General features: G+C 42.4%; 1 protein-coding gene across 1 annotated transcript in view; it reads left to right on the top strand.

Annotated features, from left to right (window-relative positions):
- Window positions 1-25843, top strand: part of LOC139410610 (collagen alpha-1(XIX) chain-like) — a 248638-nt gene that overhangs the window by 4181 nt on the left and 218614 nt on the right. Inside the window, exons 4-6 of the mRNA XM_071155964.1 lie at window positions 281-361; window positions 2738-2905; window positions 3633-3695. Of these exons, the coding sequence (XP_071012065.1) occupies window positions 281-361; window positions 2738-2905; window positions 3633-3695 (312 nt within the window). The remainder of the gene's footprint in view (window positions 1-280; window positions 362-2737; window positions 2906-3632; window positions 3696-25843) is intronic.

Here is a 25843-nt window from a genome sequence, read left to right as displayed (position 1 = left end):
AAAGTTCTCACCAGACTAATGAAATGATTCTGGGAACATGTTAAAGAATAGTTCTTGAATGTTCTTGAAACATCAGGCAAATGTTTTATACAAGCATTCTAAAAGAACATTTGCCGCGAACAAACAAATGTTCTGGGAACTTTCACAGAACCAATTTTGGTGTGCTGGGGTTGCTTAGTTTCGGTCAAAGAAACATGTTTCCTATTTCAAAATATACATTGTTAGTTTTTCTCTATATCTGAATCATCATAATGTCCCTAACAGATGTCTTTCTCTCCAGATCGAACTGCAACAAATCCTGATCTACTGTGACCCATACCTGGCTGAGATGGAGAACTGCTGTGAGCAGGCAGGATCTACGGTAAGATATTTTACACTCCTTTTATGTACAGTGCACATTTTAGGACAGACATGAGACCTTCGACGTGGCTTGATATACAGTAGAGCAGGGTTATTAAATTCTTACCCTATGAATTCCGGAGTACTTCTAGTTTTCTGTTCTACCGGATAATTAATTGCACCCACCTGCTTTCCCAGATCTAAATCAGTCCCTGATTATTTTTTTTAATTAAAAAAACATATATATATTTATCCATTATTTTACCAGGTAAGTTGACTGAGAACACGTTCTCATTTACAGCAACGGCCTGGGGAATAGTTAGGGGGATGAATGAGTGAGGGGAGAGGAGGGGGGTGAATGAGTCAATTGTAAGAGGGGAATATATATATATTTTTTTTAAAGCAGTGGAACTGGCTTCTTGGTCGATATTTAAATTTAAGAGCAATATGTAACATAATCTGGTTGAGTTGTGTTTGTCCTTCTTGAAAACTACCCAACTGAATGATGTTTCTTCCATAGGGGACATCTTATCCAGGTTACTGTGCAATATCTTTGTGACAGCTGCTGATGTAAAACGGGATTTATAAATACATTTGATTGATAGATTGATAGATAGATATTCTTCTGTTAGATCATATTGCAGACCAGGTCAATGGAGAGTGACCTTACAGACTGTGGATGAATCCCAAATAGCACCCTATTCCCAGTATAGTGCACTACGTTTGACCAGAGCCCATAGGAAAAAGTGTGCAATTTGGACTGCTAACTGTGTTTAAAAGGAGAAGTGACCTTTGACATTTTGACAGTTGGGCCTATACGTATTCATAACCATGTTGTCATCTCAGTGAGTGTTGGGTTATGTTGATTCAATGTGCTAGGTCACATGTGGTCTATATGGTTGGAAATAGTGTGTTTCAGTGACCTCTCACCTTTGGCCTCTGACAGTTATAATATATATCCATAACCAGGATGTTATCTCAGTGTGCATTGAGTTTCAGTACTGGGGCTCAGTTAATATGGTAGGAAATAATGTATTGGCATTCAAAACCTTAAGTATTGTCCTTTCCTCATTCCCCTGGGACAGTCATCTAGTTTCACAGTAATTAAGGTAACTCATTGAGTCAATGAATCATTGGACATTAACTGATTATAAATACGGTAGTGGTACTGGACTGTTATTACATTTCAGACTATTTGAGAACTGCATTTCAACATGTGTTGTATTGTAATTGTCTGGTTTCCTATACCCAAATTAAGCCTACTCCTAAACTAAATAGCACTTTCAATTGAGATTTTACATTGCTTTCTAGACCAACATTCTGTCTAGCCCTGGACTCAAGTTCAAGTCAACTAGAAAACAGAATTGAATAGCAACATGAAATGATTAGGCTTAAGGTGGTTCCAGGAAACTGGCCCTTAAATAGCAGAGTCATGTGTCTAAACAGTTTGTTTGCAGTGGACATATATAAAATAGTCAAAATTGGTGAAGTGAAATCAAAAAAATAACTTGTTTCAAACTATTTAAAACTATTTTAAAAAAACTGAAAAGTGGTGCGTGTATATGTATTCAGCCCCTAAATAAGATCTGGTGCAACCAGTTACCTTCAGAACTAATTAGCAAATTAACTTAAGTCCACATGTGTGCAAGTGCCACATGATCTGTCACATGATCTCAGTATATGTACACCTGTTCTGAAAGGCCCCAGAGTCTGCAACATCACTAAGCAAGAGCCACCACCAAGCAAGTGGCACCATGAAGACCAAGGAGCTCCAAACAGGTCAGGGAGTGGAGAAGTACAGATCAGGGTTCGGATATAAAAATCCGTTATTAAAAAATTGAAAGAATATGGCACTACAACAAACCCACCAAAACTCACAGACCAGGCAAGGAGGGCATTAATCAGAGATGCAACAAAGACACCAAAGATAACCCTGAAGGAGCTGCAAAGCTCCACAGCGGAGATTGGAGTATCTGTCCATAGGACCACTTTAAGCCATACATTCCACAGAGCTGGGCTTTACGGAAGAGTGGCCAGAAAAAAGACATTGCTTAAAGAAAAAAATGAGGAAGCACGTTTGGTGTTCGCCAAAAGGCATGTGGGAGACTCCCCAAACATATGGAAGAAGGTACTCTGGTCAGATGAGACTAGAATTGAGCTTTTTGGCCATCAAGGAAAACGCTATGTCTGGTACAAACCCAACACCTCTCACCACCCCTGTTTTATTGTCTTATTTCGTGTTTGTTTCACAATAAAAAATATTTTGCATCTTCAAAGTGGTAGGCATGTCGTGTAAATCAAATTATACAAACCCTCCAAAAATCTATTTTTAATTCCAGGTTGTAAGGCAACAAAATAGTAAAAATCCCAACTGTAAATCTTTGTATTGATCCTACAGTGTGAGCCTAGCAGGGAGGGCCCTGGTGCTGGAGGGGTGACTCCCAATCCCTTGAATACAGATGGAGCAGGCCAGCTCCCCCGGATGCTCTCCCAGCCCGTCCAGCCAGCTCGGGTCCAGCGGGTCCAGCATTCCAGCAGTGACAGATGTCAATGTTCAGCAGAGAAGGTACAGTCCATAGAAATATCCTGCGTCCCAAACAGCACTCTATTCTCTGTTTTGTGCACTACTTTTGACCAAGGCCAATAGGGAATAGGGTGCCATTGTATTCGATAAACATTTTTAGTAAAAGTATGAATTTCAGCACCCTTCGGAAGGACTTCTTGTTGTACAGGACTAAAATAGGTACAGGTAAGCGTTTTCAGAATTTCAAGTATCGACTGGTGGCAACTCAATGTTGTTGCTAGCAAATCGTGCGACCACTTATCAATACTCAACTCAACCTCGATATAGGAGATCGGAGTTGAGCAATCCCCAGGAACAATCTGTCCAAACAGCAAATATGATCCTAATGGGTTGGAGTGTTCTGTTCTAATGGAACCATGCATTCAGATATCCCACTGCTGACACCAAACGTATTAAACAAGAAAAGAAATACCAAATTAAAGCACATTTATGCCAATGGGTTTTCTTGGATGCCAACCAAAGGCAGGAAATAAAAGCTTATTAGCAGTAATTTGGCACAAATATGTAGTTGCTTTGTTTGAGGCATGGCCGTCATCTCCAGAGGTGGTTCCACTAATGTCCATGGAAGTGTTCTGAAAGCAGACTTCAGACAGAGGGGTACCTTGGGGAATTTCTCATGTCTTTGGGGAGTTTTTAATGTGTGGATGGACAGTCATTAGCAAGCTAGTTCAGGTAAATTACATCAATTAAATGTTATTGTTCTTTGTAGGGTGATCAAGGTCTACCAGGCTTGGCAGGACTTCCAGGACAGAAAGGCGATCAAGGAGACAAGGTAAAGGAGATGTTGAATATCTATCTGGCTCAGTAAATACCATCATGACTGTACAAGTGTACACAGGTATTGTACCTGTAGAATTCAGTTACAATTCTAACAGAGATAAAGCTGTTGTGCTTCCTTAGTCACATATTTCAGGGAGAGACAAAGACGGTGAAAAGACAGACAGAGAAAAGACAGACAGAGATGGGGAAAAGACAGACAGAGAAGGAGAAAAGACAGACAGAGATGGAGAAAAGACAGACAGAGATGGAGAAAAGACAGACAGAGATGGAGAAAAGACAGACAGAGAAAAGACAGACAGAGATGGAGAAAAGACAGACAGAGAAAAGACAAACAGAGATGGAGAAAAGACAGACAGAGATGGAGAAAAGACAGACAGAGAAAAGACAAACAGAGATGGAGAAAAGACAGACAGAGAAAAGACAAACAGAGATGGAGAAAAGACAGACAGAGAAAAGACAAACAGAGATGGAGAAAAGACAGACAGAGAAAAGACAAACAGAGATGGAGAAAAGACAGACAGAGAAAAGACAAACAGAGATGGAGAAAAGACAGACAGAGAAAAGACAGACAGAGATGGAGAAAAGACAGACAGAGATGGAGAAAAGACAGACAGAGAAAATACAAACAGAGATGGAGAAAAGACAGACAGAGAAAAGACAAACAGAGATGGAGAAAAGACAGACAGAGAAAAGACAAACAGAGATGGAGAAAAGACAGACAGAGAAAAGACAAACAGAGATGGAGAAAAGACAGACAGAGAAAAGACAGACAGAGATGGAGAAAAGACAGACAGAGATGGAGAAAAGACAGACAGAGATGGGGAAAAGACAGACAGAGATGGGGAAAAGACAGACAGAGATGGGGAAAAGACAGACAGAGATGGAGAAAAGACAGACAGAGATGGGGAAAAGACAGACAGACAGAGATGGAGAAAAGACAGACAGAGATGGGGAAAAGACAGACAGAGATGGAGAAAAGACAGACAGACAGAGATGGAGAAAAGACAGACAGACAGAGATGGAGAAAAGACAGACAGAGATGGGGAAAAGACAGACAGACAGAGATGGGGAAAAGACAGACAGACAGAAATGGGGAAAAGACAGACAGACAGAGATGGAGAAAAGGCAGACAGACAGAGATGGAGAAAAGACAGACAGACAGAGATGGAGAAAAGACAGACAGACAGAGATGGAGAAAAGACAGACAGAGAAAAGACAGACAGAGATGGAGAAAAGACAGACAGAGATGGAGAAAAGACAGACAGAGATGGGGAAAAGACAGACAGAGATGGGGAAAAGACAGACAGAGATGGGGAAAAGACAGACAGAGATGGAGAAAAGACAGACAGAGATGGGGAAAAGACAGACAGACAGAGATGGAGAAAAGACAGACAGAGATGGGGAAAAGACAGACAGAGATGGAGAAAAGACAGACAGACAGAGATGGAGAAAAGACAGACAGACAGAGATGGAGAAAAGACAGACAGAGATGGGGAAAAGACAGACAGACAGAGATGGGGAAAAGACAGACAGACAGAAATGGGGAAAAGACAGACAGACAGAGATGGAGAAAAGGCAGACAGACAGAGATGGAGAAAAGACAGACAGACAGAGATGGAGAAAAGACAGACAGACAGAGATGGAGAAAAGACAGACAGAGATGGGGAAAAGACAGACAGACAGAGATGGAGAAAAGACAGACAGAGATGGGGAAAAGACAGACAGACAGAGATGGAGAAAAGACAGACAGAGATGGAGAAAAGACAGACAGACAGAGATGGAGAAAAGACAGACAGAGATGGGGAAAAGACAGACAGACAGAGATGGAGAAAAGACAGACAGACAGAGATGGAGAAAAGACAGACAGAGATGGAGAAAAGACAGACAGACAGAGATGGAGAAAAGACAGACAGAGATGGAGAAAAGACAGACAGAGATGGAGAAAAGACAGACAGAGATGGAGAAAAGACAGACAGACAGAGATGGAGAAAAGACAGACAGACAGAGATGGAGAAAAGACAGACAGAGAGAGATGGAGAAAAGACAGACAGACAGAGACAGAGAAAAGACAGACACAGACGGAGACAGAAATAAGGAAATATGTCCTGTATTGTGTTATCCTCCATGATTTAACAATGGAAATATGTCCCAGACTGTATTGTGTGTTATCTATGATTTAACAATGGAAATAAGTCCCAGACTGTATTGCGTGTTATCCTCCGTGATTTAACAATGGAAATATATCCCAGACTGAATTGCATGTTATCCTCCATGATTTAACAATGGAAATATGTCCCAGACTGTATTGCGTGTTATCCTCCATGATTTAACAATGGAAATATGTCCCAGACTGTATTGAGTGTTATCCTCCATGATTTAACAATGGAAATATGTCCCAGACTGTATTGCGTGTTATCCTCCATGATTTAACAATGGAAATAAGTCTCAGACTGTATTGCGTGTTATCCTCCGTGATTTAACAATGGAAATATGTCCCAGACTGTATTGTGTGTTATCCTCCATGATTTAACAATGGAAATATGTCCCAGACAGAATCAACTAAAGTAATAGAACGAGTATGAAATTCAGTCCTTTTACAATATATAACCGTCAGTATCAGTTCAACATTTCATTTGCTACGTGTTTTAAGCCTTGAAATCAGACACAAACAAGTACAGGTGGCTCTCCATTACGCCTCTCCATTGTTTTGTGTGAAATTGTGCGAACTCAAAAATAATGTGGTGCGTTATGGGATTACACATCGCTCTGAAGCCTTTGAAGTGGCTATCGGAGGGTCTAATACACCCTCCATAATTTTCACTCCCTCAGCATAGGGACAATTGTGTATATAGCAGATGAGCGTGTGAATGCACAAATGGAGGGCTGAGGGCCGAAGGGACTGACAGAAAGAAAGAGAAGAAGAGCCAGTGTGTTTGACAGAGAGAGAGAGAAGCGCTAGTGTGTATGACAGAAAGAGAGAGAGAAGAAGAGCCAGTGTGTTTGACAGAGAGAGAGAGAGAGAGAGAGAGGTGCCAGTGTGTTTGACAGAAGGAGAGAGAGAGAGAGGTGCCAGTGTGTTTGACAGAAGGAGAGAGAGAGAAGAAGAGCCAGTGTGTTTGACAGAAAGAGAGAGAGAGGAGCCAGTGTGTTTGACAGAGAGAGAGAGAGAGAGAGAGAGAGAAGAGCCAGTGTGTTTGACAGAGAGAGAGAGAGAGAGAGAGAGAAGCGCTAGTGTGTTTGACAGAAAGAGAGAGAGAAGAAGAGCCAGTGTGTTTGACAGAAGGAGAGAGAGAGAAGAAGAGCCAGTGTGTTTGACAGAACGAGAGAGAGAGAGAGAAGCGCCAGTGTGTTTGACAGAAAGAGAGAGAAGAAGTGCCAGTGTGTTTGACAGAAAGAGAGAGAGAGAGGAGTCAGTGTGTTTGACAGAAAGAGAGAGAGAGAAGTGCCAGTGTGTTTGACAGAAAGAGAGAGAGAAGAGCCAGTGTGTTTGACAGAAGGAGAGAGAGAGAAGAGCCAGTGTGTTTGACAGAAAGAGAGAGAGAGAAATGCCAGTGTGTTTGACAGAAAGAGAGAGAGAAGAGCCAGTGTGTTTGACAGAAGGAGGGAGAGAGAAGAGCCAGTGTGTTTGACAGAAAGAGAGAGAGAGAGAAGAGCCAGTGTGTTTGACAGAAAGAGAGAGAGAGAAGAGCCAGTGTGTTTGACAGAAAGAGAGAGAGAAGAGCCAGTGTGTTTGACAGAAGGAGAGAGAGAGAAGAGCCAGTGTGTTTGACAGAAAGAGAGAGAGAAGAGCCAGTGTGTTTGACAGAAAGAGAGAGCGAGAGAAGAGCCAGTGTGTTTGACAGAGAGAGAGAGAAGCGCTAGTGTGTATGACAGAAAGAGAGAGAGAAGAAGAGCCAGTGTGTTTGACAGAGAGAGAGAGAGAGAGAGAGAGGTGCCAGTGTGTTTGACAGAAGGAGAGAGAGAGAGAGGTGCCAGTGTGTTTGACAGAAGGAGAGAGAGAGAAGAAGAGCCAGTGTGTTTGACAGAAAGAGAGAGAGAGGAGCCAGTGTGTTTGACAGAGAGAGAGAGAGAGAGAGAAGAGCCAGTGTGTTTGACAGAGAGAGAGAGAGAGAGAGAGAAGCGCTAGTGTGTTTGACAGAAAGAGAGAGAGAAGAAGAGCCAGTGTGTTTGACAGAAGGAGAGAGAGAGAAGAAGAGCCAGTGTGTTTGACAGAACGAGAGAGAGAGAGAGAAGCGCCAGTGTGTTTGACAGAAAGAGAGAGAAGAAGTGCCAGTGTGTTTGACAGAAAGAGAGAGAGAGAGGAGTCAGTGTGTTTGACAGAAAGAGAGAGAGAGAAGTGCCAGTGTGTTTGACAGAAAGAGAGAGAGAAGAGCCAGTGTGTTTGACAGAAGGAGAGAGAGAGAAGAGCCAGTGTGTTTGACAGAAAGAGAGAGAGAGAAATGCCAGTGTGTTTGACAGAAAGAGAGAGAGAAGAGCCAGTGTGTTTGACAGAAGGAGGGAGAGAGAAGAGCCAGTGTGTTTGACAGAAAGAGAGAGAGAGAGAAGAGCCAGTGTGTTTGACAGAAAGAGAGAGAGAGAAGAGCCAGTGTGTTTGACAGAAAGAGAGAGAGAAGAGCCAGTGTGTTTGACAGAAGGAGAGAGAGAGAAGAGCCAGTGTGTTTGACAGAAAGAGAGAGAGAAGAGCCAGTGTGTTTGACAGAAAGAGAGAGAGAGAGAAGAGCCAGTGTGTTTGACAGAAAGAGAGAGAGAGAAGGGCCAGTGTGTTTGACAGAAAGAGAGAGAGAAGAGCCAGTGTGTTTGACAGAAAGAGAGAGAGAGAGAAGAGCCAGTGTGTTTGACAGAAAGAGAGAGAGAGAGAAGAGCCAGTGTGTTTGACAGAAAGAGAGAGAGAGAAGAGCCAGTGTGTTTGACAGAAAGAGAGAGAGAAGAGCCAGTGTGTTTGACAGAAGGAGAGAGAGAGAAGAGCCAGTGTGTTTGACAGAAAGAGAGAGAGAAGAGCCAGTGTGTTTGACAGAAAGAGAGAGCGAGAGAAGAGCCAGTGTGTTTGACAGAAAGAGAGAGAGAGAAGGGCCAGTGTGTTTGACAGAAAGAGAGAGAGAAGAGCCAGTGTGTTTGACAGAAAGAGAGAGAGAGAGAAGAGCCAGTGTGTTTGACAGAAAGAGAGAGAGAGAGAAGAGCCAGTGTGTTTGACAGAAAGAGAGAGAGAGAAGAGCCAGTGTGTTTGACAGAAAGAGAGAGAGAAGAGCCAGTGTGTTTGACAGAAAGAGAGAGAGAAGAAGAGCCCGTGTGTTTGACAGAAAGAGAGAGAGAGAGAGAAGCGCCAGTGTGTTTGACAGAAAGAGAGAGAAGAGCCAGTGTGTTTGACAGAAAGAGAGAGAGAGAGAAGAGCCAGTGTGTTTGACAGAAAGAGAGAGAGAGAGAAGAGCCAGTGTGTTTGACAGAAAGAGAGAGAGAGAAGAGCCAGTGTGTTTGACAGAGAGAGAGAGAAGAGCCAGTGTGTTTGACAGAAAGAGAGAGAGAGAGAAGAGCCAGTGTGTTTGACAGAAAGAGAGAGAGAAGAGCTAGTGTGTTTGACAGAAAGAGAGAGAGAGAAGAGCCAGTGTGTTTGACAGAAAGAGAGAGAGAAGAGCCAGTGTGTTTGACAGAAGGAGAGAGAGAGAAGAGCCAGTGTGTTTGACAGAAAGAGAGAGAGAAGAAGAGCCCGTGTGTTTGACAGAAAGAGAGAGAGAGAGAGAAGCGCCAGTGTGTTTGACAGAAAGAGAGAGAAGAGCCAGTGTGTTTGACAGAAAGAGAGAGAGAGAGAAGAGCCAGTGTGTTTGACAGAAAGAGAGAGAGAGAGAAGAGCCAGTGTGTTTGACAGAAAGAGAGAGAGAGAGAAGAGCCAGTGTGTTTGACAGAAAGAGAGAGAGAGAAGAGCCAGTGTGTTTGACAGAGAGAGAGAGAAGAGCCAGTGTGTTTGACAGAAAGAGAGAGAGAGAGAAGTGCCAGTGTGTTTGACAGAAAGAGAGAGAGAGAGAAGAGCCAGTGTGTTTGACAGAAAGAGAGAGAGAGAAGAGCCAGTGTGTTTGACAGAAAGAGAGAGAGAAGAGCCAGTGTGTTTGACAGAAAGAGAGAGCGAGAGAAGAGCCAGTGTGTTTGACAGAAAGAGAGAGAGAGAAGAGCCAGTGTGTTTGACAGAAAGAGAGAGAGAAGAGCCAGTGTGTTTGACAGAAAGAGAGAGAGAAGAAGAGCCCGTGTGTTTGACAGAAAGAGAGAGAGAGAGAGAAGCGCCAGTGTGTTTGACAGAAAGAGAGAGAAGAGCCAGTGTGTTTGACAGAAAGAGAGAGAGAGAGAAGAGCCAGTGTGTTTGACAGAAAGAGAGAGAGAGAGAAGAGCCAGTGTGTTTGACAGAAAGAGAGAGAGAGAAGAGCCAGTGTGTTTGACAGAGAGAGAGAGAAGAGCCAGTGTGTTTGACAGAAAGAGAGAGAGAAGAGCCAGTGTGTTTGACAGAAAGAGAGAGAGAGAGAAGAGCCAGTGTGTTTGACAGAAGGAGAGAGAGAGAAGAGCCAGTGTGTTTGACAGAAAGAGAGAGAGAGAGAGAGCCAGTGTGTTTGACAGAAAGAGAGAGAGAAGAAGAGCCAGTGTGTTTGACAGAAAGAGAGAGAGAGAGAGAAGCGCCAGTGTGTTTGACAGAAAGAGAGAGAGAGAGAAGAGCCAGTGTGTTTGATAGAAGGAGAGAGAGAGAAGAGTCAGTGTGTTTGACAGAAAGAGAGAGAGAGAGAAGAGCCAGTGTGTTTGACAGAAAGAGAGAGAGAGAAGAGCCAGTGTGTTTGACAGAAAGAGAGAGAGAGAAGGGCCAGTGTGTTTGACAGAGAGAGAAGAGCCAGTGTGTTTGACAGAAAGAGAGAGAGAAGAGCCAGTGTGTTTGACAGAGAGAGAGAGAAGTGCCAGTGTGTTTGACAGAAAGAGAGAGAGAAGAGCCAGTGTGTTTGACAGAAGGAGAGAGAGAAGAGCCAGTGTGTTTGACAGAAGGAGAGAGAGAGAAGAGCCAGTATGTTTGACAGAAAGAGAGAGAGAGAGAAGAGCCAGTGTGTTTGACAGAAAGAGAGAGAGAGAAGAGCCAGTGTGTTTGACAGAGAGAGAGAGAGAAGAGCCAGTGTGTTTGACAGAAAGAGAGAGAGAAGAGCCAGTGTGTTTGGCAGAAAGAGAGAGAGAGGGGCCAGTGTGTTTGACAGAAAGAGAGAGAGAAGAAGAGCCAGTATGTTTGACAGAAAGAGAGAGAGAGGGGCCAGTGTGTTTGACAGAAAGAGAGAGAGAAGAAGGGCCAGTGTGTTTGACAGAAAGAGAGAGAGAGAGAGAAGCGCCAGTGTGTTTGACAGAAAGAGAGAGAGCGAGAAGAAGAGCCAGTGTGTTTGACAGAAAGAGAGAGAGAGAAGAGCCGGTGTGTTTGACAGAAAGAGAGAGAGAGAGAAGGGCCAGTGTGTTTGACAGAAAGAGAGAGAGTGAGAAGAAGAGCCAGTGTGTTTGACAGAAAGAGCGAGAGAAGAAGAGCCAGTGTGTTTGACAGAAAGAGAGAGAGAAGAGCCAGTGTGTTTGACAGAGAGAAAGAGAGAAGTGCCAGTGTGTTTGACAGAAAGAGAGAGAGAGAAGGGCCAGTGTGTTTGACAAAAAGAGAGAGAGAGAAGAGCCAGTGTGTTTGACAGAAAGAGAGAGAGAGAAGGGCCAGTGTGTTTGACAGAAAGAGAGAGAAGAGCCAGTGTGTTTGACAGAGAGAGAGGGAAGAGCCAGTGTGTTTGACAGAAAGAGAGAGAGAGAAGAGCCAGTGTGTTTGACAGAAAGAGAGAGAGAGAAGAGTCAGTGTGTTTGACAGAGAGAGAAGAGCCAGTGTGTTTGACAGAAAGAGAGGGAGAGGGGCCAGTGTGTTTGACAGAAAGAGAGAGAGAAGAAGAGCGCGTGTGTTTGACAGAAAGAGAGAGAGAGAGAGAAGCGCCAGTGTGTTTGACAGAAAGAGAGAGAAGAGCCAGTGTGTTTGACAGAAAGAGAGAGAGAGAGAAGAGCCAGTGTGTTTGACAGAAAGAGAGAGCGAGAGAAGAGCCAGTGTGTTTGACAGAAAGAGAGAGAGAGAAGGGCCAGTGTGTTTGACAGAAAGAGAGAGAGAAGAGCCAGTGTGTTTGACAGAAAGAGAGAGAGAGAGGAGTCAGTGTGTTTGACAGAAAGAGAGAGAGAGAAGTGCCAGTGTGTTTGACAGAAAGAGAGAGAGAAGAGCCAGTGTGTTTGACAGAAGGAGAGAGAGAGAAGAGCCAGTGTGTTTGACAGAAAGAGAGAGAGAGAAATGCCAGTGTGTTTGACAGAAAGAGAGAGAGAAGAGCCAGTGTGTTTGACAGAAGGAGGGAGAGAGAAGAGCCAGTGTGTTTGACAGAAAGAGAGAGAGAGAGAAGAGCCAGTGTGTTTGACAGAAAGAGAGAGAGAGAAGAGCCAGTGTGTTTGACAGAAAGAGAGAGAGAAGAGCCAGTGTGTTTGACAGAAAGAGAGAGAGAGAGAAGAGCCAGTGTGTTTGACAGAAAGAGAGAGAGAAGAGCCAGTGTGTTTGACAGAAAGAGAGAGAGAGAGAAGAGCCAGTGTGTTTGACAGAAAGAGAGAGAGAGAAGGGCCAGTGTGTTTGACAGAAAGAGAGAGAGAAGAGCCAGTGTGTTTGACAGACAGAGAGAGAGAGAGAAGAGCCAGTGTGTTTGACAGAAAGAGAGAGAGAGAGAAGAGCCAGTGTGTTTGACAGAAAGAGAGAGAGAGAAGAGCCAGTGTGTTTGACAGAAAGAGAGAGAGAAGAGCCAGTGTGTTTGACAGAAAGAGAGAGAGAAGAAGAGCCCGTGTGTTTGACAGAAAGAGAGAGAGAGAGAGAAGCGCCAGTGTGTTTGACAGAAAGAGAGAGAAGAGCCAGTGTGTTTGACAGAAAGAGAGAGAGAGAGAAGAGCCAGTGTGTTTGACAGAAAGAGAGAGAGAGAGAAGAGCCAGTGTGTTTGACAGAAAGAGAGAGAGAGAAGAGCCAGTGTGTTTGACAGAGAGAGAGAGAAGAGCCAGTGTGTTTGACAGAAAGAGAGAGAGAGAGAAGAGCCAGTGTGTTTGACAGAAAGAGAGAGAGAAGAGCTAGTGTGTTTGACAGAAAGAGAGAGAGAGAAGAGCCAGTGTGTTTGACAGAAAGAGAGAGAGAAGAGCCAGTGTGTTTGACAGAAGGAGAGAGAGAGAAGAGCCAGTGTGTTTGACAGAAAGAGAGAGAGAAGAAGAGCCCGTGTGTTTGACAGAAAGAGAGAGAGAGAGAGAAGCGCCAGTGTGTTTGACAGAAAGAGAGAGAAGAGCCAGTGTGTTTGACAGAAAGAGAGAGAGAGAGAAGAGCCAGTGTGTTTGACAGAAAGAGAGAGAGAGAGAAGAGCCAGTGTGTTTGACAGAAAGAGAGAGAGAGAGAAGAGCCAGTGTGTTTGACAGAAAGAGAGAGAGAGAAGAGCCAGTGTGTTTGACAGAGAGAGAGAGAAGAGCCAGTGTGTTTGACAGAAAGAGAGAGAGAGAGAAGTGCCAGTGTGTTTGACAGAAAGAGAGAGAGAGAGAAGAGCCAGTGTGTTTGACAGAAAGAGAGAGAGAGAAGAGCCAGTGTGTTTGACAGAAAGAGAGAGAGAAGAGCCAGTGTGTTTGACAGAAAGAGAGAGCGAGAGAAGAGCCAGTGTGTTTGACAGAAAGAGAGAGAGAGAAGAGCCAGTGTGTTTGACAGAAAGAGAGAGAGAAGAGCCAGTGTGTTTGACAGAAAGAGAGAGAGAAGAAGAGCCCGTGTGTTTGACAGAAAGAGAGAGAGAGAGAGAAGCGCCAGTGTGTTTGACAGAAAGAGAGAGAAGAGCCAGTGTGTTTGACAGAAAGAGAGAGAGAGAGAAGAGCCAGTGTGTTTGACAGAAAGAGAGAGAGAGAGAAGAGCCAGTGTGTTTGACAGAAAGAGAGAGAGAGAAGAGCCAGTGTGTTTGACAGAGAGAGAGAGAAGAGCCAGTGTGTTTGACAGAAAGAGAGAGAGAAGAGCCAGTGTGTTTGACAGAAAGAGAGAGAGAGAGAAGAGCCAGTGTGTTTGACAGAAGGAGAGAGAGAGAAGAGCCAGTGTGTTTGACAGAAAGAGAGAGAGAGAGAAGAGCCAGTGTGTTTGACAGAAAGAGAGAGAGAAGAAGAGCCAGTGTGTTTGACAGAAAGAGAGAGAGAGAGAGAAGCGCCAGTGTGTTTGACAGAAAGAGAGAGAGAGAGAAGAGCCAGTGTGTTTGATAGAAGGAGAGAGAGAGAAGAGTCAGTGTGTTTGACAGAAAGAGAGAGAGAGAGAAGAGCCAGTGTGTTTGACAGAAAGAGAGAGAGAGAAGAGCCAGTGTGTTTGACAGAAAGAGAGAGAGAGAAGGGCCAGTGTGTTTGACAGAGAGAGAAGAGCCAGTGTGTTTGACAGAAAGAGAGAGAGAAGAGCCAGTGCGTTTGACAGAGAGAGAGAGAAGTGCCAGTGTGTTTGACAGAAAGAGAGATAGAAGAGCCAGTGTGTTTGACAGAAGGAGAGAGAGAAGAGCCAGTGTGTTTGACAGAAGGAGAGAGAGAGAAGAGCCAGTATGTTTGACAGAAAGAGAGAGAGAGAGAAGAGCCAGTGTGTTTGACAGAAAGAGAGAGAGAGAAGAGCCAGTGTGTTTGACAGAGAGAGAGAGAGAAGAGCCAGTGTGTTTGACAGAAAGAGAGAGAGAAGAGCCAGTGTGTTTGGCAGAAAGAGAGAGAGAGGGGCCAGTGTGTTTGACAGAAAGAGAGAGAGAAGAAGAGCCAGTATGTTTGACAGAAAGAGAGAGAGAGGGGCCAGTGTGTTTGACAGAAAGAGAGAGAGAAGAAGGGCCAGTGTGTTTGACAGAAAGAGAGAGAGAGAGAGAAGCGCCAGTGTGTTTGACAGAAAGAGAGAGAGCGAGAAGAAGAGCCAGTGTGTTTGACAGAAAGAGAGAGAGAGAAGAGCCGGTGTGTTTGACAGAAAGAGAGAGAGAGAGAAGGGCCAGTGTGTTTGACAGAAAGAGAGAGAGTGAGAAGAAGAGCCAGTGTGTTTGACAGAAAGAGCGAGAGAAGAAGAGCCAGTGTGTTTGACAGAAAGAGAGAGAGAAGAGCCAGTGTGTTTGACAGAGAGAAAGAGAGAAGTGCCAGTGTGTTTGACAGAAAGAGAGAGAGAGAAGGGCCAGTGTGTTTGACAAAAAGAGAGAGAGAGAAGAGCCAGTGTGTTTGACAGAAAGAGAGAGAGAGAAGGGCCAGTGTGTTTGACAGAAAGAGAGAGAAGAGCCAGTGTGTTTGACAGAGAGAGAGGGAAGAGCCAGTGTGTTTGACAGAAAGAGAGAGAGAGAAGAGCCAGTGTGTTTGACAGAAAGAGAGAGAGAGAAGAGTCAGTGTGTTTGACAGAGAGAGAAGAGCCAGTGTGTTTGACAGAAAGAGAGGGAGAGGGGCCAGTGTGTTTGACAGAAAGAGAGAGAGAAGAAGAGCGCGTGTGTTTGACAGAAAGAGAGAGAGAGAGAGAAGCGCCAGTGTGTTTGACAGAAAGAGAGAGAAGAGCCAGTGTGTTTGACAGAAAGAGAGAGAGAGAGAAGAGCCAGTGTGTTTGACAGAAAGAGAGAGCGAGAGAAGAGCCAGTGTGTTTGACAGAAAGAGAGAGAGAGAAGGGCCAGTGTGTTTGACAGAAAGAGAGAGAGAAGAGCCAGTGTGTTTGACAGAAAGAGAGAGAGAGAGAAGAGCCAGTGTGTTTGACAGAAAGAGAGAGAGAGAGAAGAGCCAGTGTGTTTGACAGAAAGAGAGAGAGAGAAGAGCCAGTGTGTTTGACAGAAAGAGAGAGAGAAGAGCCAGTGTGTTTGACAGAAAGAGAGAGAGAAGAAGAGCCCGTGTGTTTGACAGAAAGAGAGAGAGAGAGAGAAGCGCCAGTGTGTTTGACAGAAAGAGAGAGAAGAGCCAGTGTGTTTGACAGAAAGAGAGAGAGAGAGAAGAGCCAGTGTGTTTGACAGAAAGAGAGAGAGAGAGAAGAGCCAGTGTGTTTGACAGAAAGAGAGAGAGAGAGAAGAGCCAGTGTGTTTGACAGAAAGAGAGAGAGAGAAGAGCCAGTGTGTTTGACAGAGAGAGAGAGAAGAGCCAGTGTGTTTGACAGAAAGAGAGAGAGAGAGAAGAGCCAGTGTGTTTGACAGAAAGAGAGAGAGAAGAGCCAGTGTGTTTGACAGAAAGAGAGAGAGAGAAGAGCCAGTGTGTTTGACAGAAAGAGAGAGAGAGAAGAGCCAGTGTGTTTGACAGAAGGAGAGAGAGAGAAGAGCCAGTGTGTTTGACAGAAAGAGAGAGAGAAGAAGAGCCCGTGTGTTTGACAGAAAGAGAGAGAGAGAGAGAAGCGCCAGTGTGTTTGACAGAAAGAGAGAGAAGAGCCAGTGTGTTTGACAGAAAGAGAGAGAGAGAGAAGAGCCAGTGTGTTTGACAGAAAGAGAGAGAGAGAGAAGAGCCAGTGTGTTTGACAGAAAGAGAGAGAGAGAGAAGAGCCAGTGTGTTTGACAGAAAGAGAGAGAGAGAGAAGAGCCAGTGTGTTTGACAGAGAGAGAGAGAAGAGCCAGTGTGTTTGACAGAAAGAGAGAGAGAGAGAAGTGCCAGTGTGTTTGACAGAAAGAGAGAGAGAGAGAAGAGCCAGTGTGTTTGACAGAAAGAGAGAGAGAGAAGAGCCAGTGTGTTTGACAGAAAGAGAGAGAGAAGAGCCAGTGTGTTTGACAGAAGGAGAGAGAGAGAAGAGCCAGTGTGTTTGACAGAAAGAGAGAGAGAAGAGCCAGTGTGTTTGACAGAAAGAGAGAGCGAGAGAAGAGCCAGTGTGTTTGACAGAAAGAGAGAGAGAGAAGGGCCAGTGTGTTTGACAGAAAGAGAGAGAGAAGAGCCAGTGTGTTTGACAGAAAGAGAGGGAGAGAGAAGAGCCAGTGTGTTTGACAGAAAGATAGAGAGAGAGAAGAGCCAGTGTGTTTGACAGAAAGAGAGAGAGAGAAGAGCCAGTGTGTTTGACAGAAAGAGAGAGAGAAGAGCCAGTGTGTTTGACAGAAAGAGAGAGAGAAGAGCCCGTGTGTTTGACAGAAAGAGAGAGAGAGAGAGAAGCGCCAGTGTGTTTGACAGAAAGAGAGAGAAGAGCCAGTGTGTTTGACAGAAAGAGAGAGAGAGAGAAGAGCCAGTGTGTTTGACAGAAAGAGAGAGAGAGAGAAGAGCCAGTGTGTTTGACAGAAAGAGAGAGAGAGAGAAGAGCCAGTGTGTTTGACAGAAAGAGAGAGAGAGAAGAGCCAGTGTGTTTGACAGAGAGAGAGAGAAGAGCCAGTGTGTTTGACAGAAAGAGAGAGAGAGAGAAGAGCCAGTGTGTTTGACAGAAAGAGAGAGAGAAGAGCCAGTGTGTTTGACAGAAGGAGAGAGAGAGAAGAGCCAGTGTGTTTGACAGAAAGAGAGAGAGAGAGAAGAGCCAGTGTGTTTGACAGAAAGAGAGAGAGAAGAAGAGCCAGTGTGTTTGACAGAAAGAGAGAGAGAGAGAGAGACGCGCCAGTGTGTTTGACAGAAAGAGAGAGAGAGAGAAGAGCCAGTGTGTTTGATAGGAGAGAGAGAGAAGAGCCAGTGTGTTTGACAGAAAGAGAGAGAGAGAGAAGAGCCAGTGTGTTTGACAGAAGGAGAGAGAGAGAAGAGTCAGTGTGTTTGACAGAAAGAGAGAGAGAGAGAAGAGCCAGTGTGTTTGACAGAAAGAGAGAGAGAGAAGAGCCAGTGTGTTTGACAGAAAGAGAGAGAGAGAAGGGCCAGTGTGTTTGACAGAGAGAGAAGAGCCAGTGTGTTTGACAGAAAGAGAGAGAGAAGAGCCAGTGTGTTTGACAGAGAGAGAGAGAAGTGCCAGTGTGTTTGACAGAAAGAGAGAGAGAAGAGCCAGTGTGTTTGACAGAAGGAGAGAGAGAAGAGCCAGTGTGTTTGACAGAAGGAGAGAGAGAGAAGAGCCAGTGTGTTTGACAGAAAGAGAGAGAGAGAGAAGAGCCAGTGTGTTTGACAGAGAGAGAGAGAGAAGAGCCAGTGTGTTTGACAGAAAGAGAGAGAGAAGAGCCAGTGTGTTTGGCAGAAAGAGAGAGAGAGGGGCCAGTGTGTTTGACAGAAAGAGAGAGAGAAGAAGAGCCAGTATGTTTGACAGAAAGAGAGAGAGAGGGGCCAGTGTGTTTGACAGAAAGAGAGAGAGAAGAAGGGCCAGTGTGTTTGACAGAAAGAGAGAGAGAAGAAGGGCCAGTGTGTTTGGGAATGAAGAATGATAGGAAGTAATTTCTCTGAACAGGTGGTGATTCGCCTTTTAGGACCAGATGGTCTTTGTGGTCATTGACCCAATTACCATAGAGTGGTGTAGTTTGCGTAAAGACATTTTGCAGAGCTAGTAGGAACTTGGTTGTGTCCTAAATGGAACCCTATTCCCAATATAGTGCACTACTTTGGAGCAGAGCCCTATGGGATATCTTATAGGCCTGGTCAAAAAAAATGCACTATATAGAGACTAGGGTGCCATTTGGGATGCAGTCCTTCTGTTTTTCCCTTAAAACCACTCAGGAATTCAGAGAAAGTACAACAGCTACTACACAAGCGTTAAATCATTCTACCTGTAGGACCGAGCGAGAGGAGGGGGAATTGGGTTATTTGTGAAACTCTCCATTATAATTAGTATGTTCCTGCTGTAGAAGTGGCGTTAGGTTTGTTATAGTGGTCTACTAGGACCAAAGAAAACACCTCTGTCCATATATCCTTATTGAACTAGTCTTGGCACTTTAGCTACCATTAAATCATTAAAAGTAGCACAAAATAAATCTCTTTAAAGTCATAATTCGTTTTTTTTTTCAGGTTGAAAGTAACTTGTAGAGAAAACTCCAAGCGTATCATACTAAGGTGAATAGACTCCTTCCTGTGAGCACACCATTTACTTGTTCTATTAAACTGTGAATCCAATACAACGTCATGTCACTTCTGAAAGGGTCCTTTAATTACTGTACCTCTGTTGAAGTTATACGTTTTGACAGACAGGCTGGGTTCAGCGACACTGTGACAACCAATCAACTGCCCCGAATAGGATTCCTGGCATTATTATCACTTTTCAGAAGAAGTGCATTGCGGGACTAAATGAAATGAGTGACAGCTCGTTGAGAAGGCAAGCAGGCAGGGCGGATGGAGTACATCTGTAGTGTGGTGCTGAACACGTTCTGGGTATTGTAAAGGAATAATAAAAAGCATTAATTTAATGACAACGTCAATGTTTAGATTTTATTCCACCTGGGAGCTGTGAATGTGTTAATACTAGGGCTGTACATCGTATAACATAGTACTAGTACTAGGACTGTACATCGTATAACATAGTACTAGTACTAGGACTGTACATCGTATAACATAGTACTAGGACTGTACATCCTATAACATAGTACTAGTACTAGGACTGTACATCTGTAGTGTGGTGCTGAACACGTTCTGGGTATTGTAAAGGAATAATAAAAAGCAATCATTTCATGACAACGTCAATGTTTAGATTTTATTCCACCTAGGAGCTGTGAATGTGTTAATACTAGGGCTGTACATCCTATAACATAGTACTAGTACTAGGACTGTACATCGTATAACATAGTACTAGGACTAGGACTGTACATCGTATAACATAGTACTAGGGCTGTACATCGTATAACATAGTACTAGGGCTGTACATCGTATAACATAGTACTAGGGCTGTACATCGTATAACATAGTACTAGTACTAGGACTGTACATCGTATAACATAGTACTAGTACTAGGACTGTACATCGTATAACATAGTACTAGGGCTGTACATCGTATAACATAGTACTAGTACTAGGACTGTACATCTGTAGTGTGGTGCTGAACACGTTCTGGGTATTGTAAAGGAATAATAAAAAGCAATCATTTCATGACAACGTCAATGTTTAGATTTTATTCCACCTGGGAGCTGTGAATGTGTTAATACTAGGGCTGTACATCGTATAACATAGTACTAGGACTGTACATCGTATAACATAGTACTAGGGCTGTACATCGTATAACATAGTACTAGGACTGTACATCGTATAACATAGTACTAGGGCTGTACATCGTATAACATAGTATTAGGGCTGTACATCGTATAACATAGTACTAGGACTGTACATTGTATAACATAGTACTAGGGCTGTACATCGTATAACATAGTACTAGGACTGTACATCGTATAACATAGTACTAGTACTAGGACTGTACATCTGTAGTGTGGTGCTGAACACGTTCTGGGTATTGTAAAGGAATAATAAAAAGCATTAATTTAATGACAACGTCAATGTTTAGATTTTATTCCACCTAGGAGCTGTGAATGTGTTAATACTAGGGCTGTACATCGTATAACATAGTACTAGGACTAGGACTGTACATCGTATAACATAGTACTAGTACTAGGACTGTACATCGTATAACATAGTACTAGGGCTGTACATCGTATAACATAGTACTAGGGCTGTACATCGTATAACATAGTACTAGTACTAGGACTGTACATCGTATAACATAGTACTAGTACTAGGACTGTACATCGTATAACATAGTACTAGTACTAGGACTGTACATCGAATAACATAGTACTAGTACTAGGGCTGTACATCGTATAACATAGTACTAGGACTGTACATCGTATAACATAGTACTAGTACTAGGACTGTACATCGTATAACATAGTACTAGGGCTGTACATCGTATAACATAGTACTAGGGCTGCACATCGTATAACATAGTACTAGGACTGTACATCGTATAACATAGTACTAGGACTGTACATCGTATAACATAGTACTAGGGCTGTACATCGTATAACATAGTACTAGGACTGTACATCGTATAACATAGTACTAGGACTGTACATCGTATAACATAGTACTAGGGCTGTACATCGTATAACATAGTACTAGGGCTGTACATCGTATAACATAGTACTAGGACTGTACATCGTATAACATAGTACTAGGACTGTACATCGTATAACATAGTACTAGGGCTGTACATCGTATAACATAGTACTAGGGCTGTACATCGTATAACATAGTACTAGGACTGTACATCGTATAACATAGTACTAGGGCTGTACATCGTATAACATAGTACTAGTACTAGGGCTGTACATCGTATAACATAGTACTAGTACTAGGACTGTACATCTGTAGTGTGGTGCTGAACACGTTCTGGGTATTGTAAAGGAATAATAAAAAGTATTCATTTAATGACAACGTCAATGTTTAGATTTTATTCCACCTAGGAGCTGTGAATGTGTTAATACTAGGGCTGTACATCGTATAACATAGTACTAGTACTAGGACTGTACATCGTATAACATAGTACTAGTACTAGGACTGTACATCTGTAGTGTGGTGCTGAACACGTTCTGGGTATTGTAAAGGAATAATAAAAAGCATTAATTTCATGACGACGTCAATGTTTAGATTTTATTCCACCTAGGAGCTGTGAATGTGTTAATACTAGGGCTGTACATCGTATAACATAGTACTAGTACTAGGACTGTACATCGTATAACACATTACTAGGGCTGTACATCGTATAACATAGTACTAGTACTAGGACTGTACATCGTATAACATAGTACTAGGACTGTACATCGTATAACATAGTACTAGTACTAGGACTGTACATCTGTAGTGTGGTGCTGAACACGTTCTGGGTATTGTAAAGGAATAATAAAAAGCATTAATTTCATGACGATGTCAATGTTTAGATTTTATTCCACCTGGGAGCTGTGAATGTGTTAATACTAGGGCTGTACAACGTATAACATAGTACTAGTACTAGGACTGTACATCGTATAACATAGTACTAGGGCTGTACATCGTATAACATAGTACTAGGGCTGTACATCGTATAACATAGTACTAGTACTAGGACTGTACATCGTATAACATAGTACTAGGGCTGTACATCGTATAACATAGTACTAGGACTGTACATCGTATAACATAGTACAAGGACTGTACATCGTATAACATAGTACTAGGGCTGTACATCGTATAACATAGTACTAGTACTAGGACTGTACATCCTATAACATAGTACTAGTACTAGGACTGTACATCGTATAACATAGTACTAGGGCTGTACATCGTATAACATAGTACTAGGACTGTACATCGTATAACATAGTACTAGGACTGTACATCGTATAACATAGTACTAGTACTAGGACTGTACATCTGTAGTGTGGTGCTGAACACGTTCTGGGTATTGTAAAGGAATAATAAAAAGCATTAATTTCATGACAACGTCAATGTTTAGATTTTATTCCACCTAGGAGCTGTGAATGTGTTAATACTAGGGCTGTACATCGTATAACATAGTACTAGGGCTGTACATCCTATAACATAGTACTAGTACTAGGGCTGTACATCGTATAACATAGTACTAGTACTAGGACTGTACATCGTATAACATAGTACTAGTACTAGGGCTGTACATCGTATAACATAGTACTAGGACTGTACATCGTATAACATAGTACTAGTACTAGGACTGTACATCTGTAGTGTGGTGCTGAACACGTTCTGGGTATTGTAAAGGAATAATAAAAAGCAATAATTTCATGACAACGTCAATGTTTAGATTTTATTCCACCTGGGAGCTGTGAATGTGTTAATACTAGGGCTGTACATCGTATAACATAGTACTAGGACTGTACATCGTATAACATAGTACTAGGGCTGTACATCGTATAACATAGTACTAGTACTAGGGCTGTACATCGTATCATAGTACTAGGGCTGTACATCGTATAACATAGTACTAGTACTAGGACTGTACATCGTATAACATAGTACTAGTACTAGGACTGTACATCTGTAGTGTGGTGCTGAACACGTTCTGGGTATTGTAAAGGAATAATAAAAAGCAATCATTTCATGACAACGTCAATGTTTAGATTTTATTCCACCTGGGAGCTGTGAATGTGTTAATACTAGGGCTGTACATCGTATAACATAGTACTAGGACTGTACATCGTATAACATAGTACTAGGGCTGTACATCGTATAACATAGTACTAGTACTAGGGCTGTACATCGTATAACATAGTACTAGGGCTGTACATCGTATAACATAGTACTAGGGCTGTACATCGTATAACATAGTACTAGGGCTGTACATCGTATAACATAGTACTAGGACTGTACATCGTATAACATAATACTAGGGCTGTACATCGTATAACATAGTACTAGTACTAGGGCTGTACATCGTATAACATAGTACTAGGGCTGTACATCGTATAACATAGTACTAGGGCTGTACATCGTATAACATAGTACTAGGGCTGTACATCGTATAACATAGTACTAGGACTGTACATCGTATAACATAGTACTAGGGCTGTACATCGTATAACATAGTACTATTACTAGGGCTGTACATCGTATAACATAGTACTAGGGCTGTACATCGTATAACATAGTACTAGTACTAGGGCTGTACATCGTATAACATAGTACTAGGGCTGTACATCGTATAACATAGTACTAGGGCTGTACATCGTATAACATAGTACTAGGGCTGTACATCGTATAACATAGTACTAGGACTGTACATCGTATAACATAATACTAGGGCTGTACATCGTATAACATAGTACTAGTACTAGGGCTGTACATCGTATAACATAGTACTAGGGCTGTACATCGTATAACATAGTACTAGGGCTGTACATCGTATAACATAGTACTAGGGCTGTACATCGTATAACATAGTACTAGGACTGTACATCGTATAACATAGTACTAGGGCTGTACATCGTATAACATAGTACTATTACTAGGGCTGTACATCGTATAACATAGTACTAGGGCTGTACATCGTATAACATAGTACTAGGGCTGTACATCGTATAACATAGTACTAGGACTGTACATCGTATAACATAGTACTAGGGCTGTACATCGTATAACATAGTACTAGTACTAGGACTGTACATCCTATAACATAGTACTAGTACTAGGACTGTACATCGTATAACATAGTACTAGGGCTGTACATCGTATAACATAGTACTAGGGCTGTACATCGTATAACATAGTACTAGTACTAGGGCTGTACATCGTATAACATAGTACTAGTACTAGGACTGTACATCGTATAACATAGTACTAGTACTAGGGCTGTACATCGTATAACATAGTACTAGTACTAGGACTGTACATCGTATAACATAGTACTAGTACTAGGGCTGTACATAGTATAACATAGTACTAGTACTAGGGCTGTACATCGTATAACATAGTACTAGGACTAGGGCTGTACATCGCATAACATAGTACTAGTACTAGGACTGTACATCCTATAACATAGTACTAGTACTAGGACTGTACATCTGTAGTGTGGTGCTGAACACGTTCTGGGTATTGTAAAGGAATAATAAAAAGCAATCATTTCATGACAACGTCAATGTTTAGATTTTATTCCACCTAGGAGCTGTGAATGTGTTAATACTAGGGCTGTACATCGTATAACATAGTACTAGGACTGTACATCGTATAACATAGTACTAGGGCTGTACATCGTATAACATAGTACTAGGGCTGTACATCGTATAACATAGTACTAGTACTAGGGCTGTACATCGTATAACATAGTACTAGTACTAGGACTGTACATCGTATAACATAGTACTAGTTCTAGGACTGTACATCGTATAACATAGTACTAGTACTAGGACTGTACATCGTATAACATAGTACTAGGGCTGTACATCGTATAACATAGTACTAGTACTAGGACTGTACATCGTATAACATAGTACTAGGGCTGTACATCGTATAACATAGTACTAGTACTAGGACTGTACATCGTATAACAGTACTAGGGCTGTACATCGTATAACATAGTACTAGGGCTGTACATCGTATAACATAGTACTAGTACTAGGACTGTACATCGTATAACATAGTACTAGGACTGTACATCGTATAACATAGTACTAGTACTAGGACTGTACATCGTATAACATAGTACTAGGGCTGTACATCGTATAACATAGTACTAGTACTAGGACTGTACATCGTATAACATAGTACTAGGACTGTACATCGTATAACATAGTACTAGTACTAGGACTGTACATCGTATAACATAGTACTAGGGCTGTACATCGTATAACATAGTACTAGGGCTGTACATCGTATAACATAGTACTAGGACTGTACATCGTATAACATAGTACTAGTACTAGGACTGTACATCGTATAACATAGTACTAGTACTAGGACTGTACATCGTATAACATAGTACTAGGACTGTACATCGTATAACATAGTACTAGTACTAGGACTGTACATCTGTAGTGTGGTGCTGAACACGTTCTGGGTATTGTAAAGGAATAATAAAAAGCATTAATTTCATGACGACGTCAATGTTTAGATTTTATTCCACCTAGGAGCTGTGAATGTGTTAATACTAGGGCTGTACATCGTATAACATAGTACTAGTACTAGGACTGTACATCGTATAACACAGTACTAGGGCTGTACATCGTATAACATAGTACTAGTACTAGGACTGTACATCGTATAACATAGTACTAGGACTGTACATCGTATAACATAGTACTAGTACTAGGACTGTACATCTGTAGTGTGGTGCTGAACACGTTCTGGGTATTGTAAAGGAATAATAAAAAGCATTCATTTCATGACGACGTCAATGTTTAGATTTTATTCCACCTGGGAGCTGTGAATGTGTTAATACTAGGGCTGTACAACGTATAACATAGTACTAGTACTAGGACTGTACATCGTAAAACATAGTACTAGGGCTGTACATCGTATAACATAGTACTAGGGCTGTACATCGTATAACATAGTACTAGTACTAGGACTGTACATCGTATAACATAGTACTAGGGCTGTACATCGTATAACATAGTACTAGGACTGTACATCGTATAACATAGTACTAGGACTGTACATCGTATAACATAGTACTAGGGCTGTACATCGTATAACATAGTACTAGTACTAGGACTGTACATCCTATAACATAGTACTAGTACTAGGACTGTACATCGTATAACATAGTACTAGGGCTGTACATCGTATAACATAGTA

The sequence above is a fragment of the Oncorhynchus clarkii genome, chromosome 1 (genome assembly GCF_045791955.1).
Source record: "Oncorhynchus clarkii lewisi isolate Uvic-CL-2024 chromosome 1, UVic_Ocla_1.0, whole genome shotgun sequence".
In the NCBI taxonomy this organism is placed as follows: Eukaryota; Metazoa; Chordata; class Actinopteri; order Salmoniformes; family Salmonidae; genus Oncorhynchus; species Oncorhynchus clarkii.
This window is presented reverse-complemented; position numbering and strand designations above follow the sequence as displayed.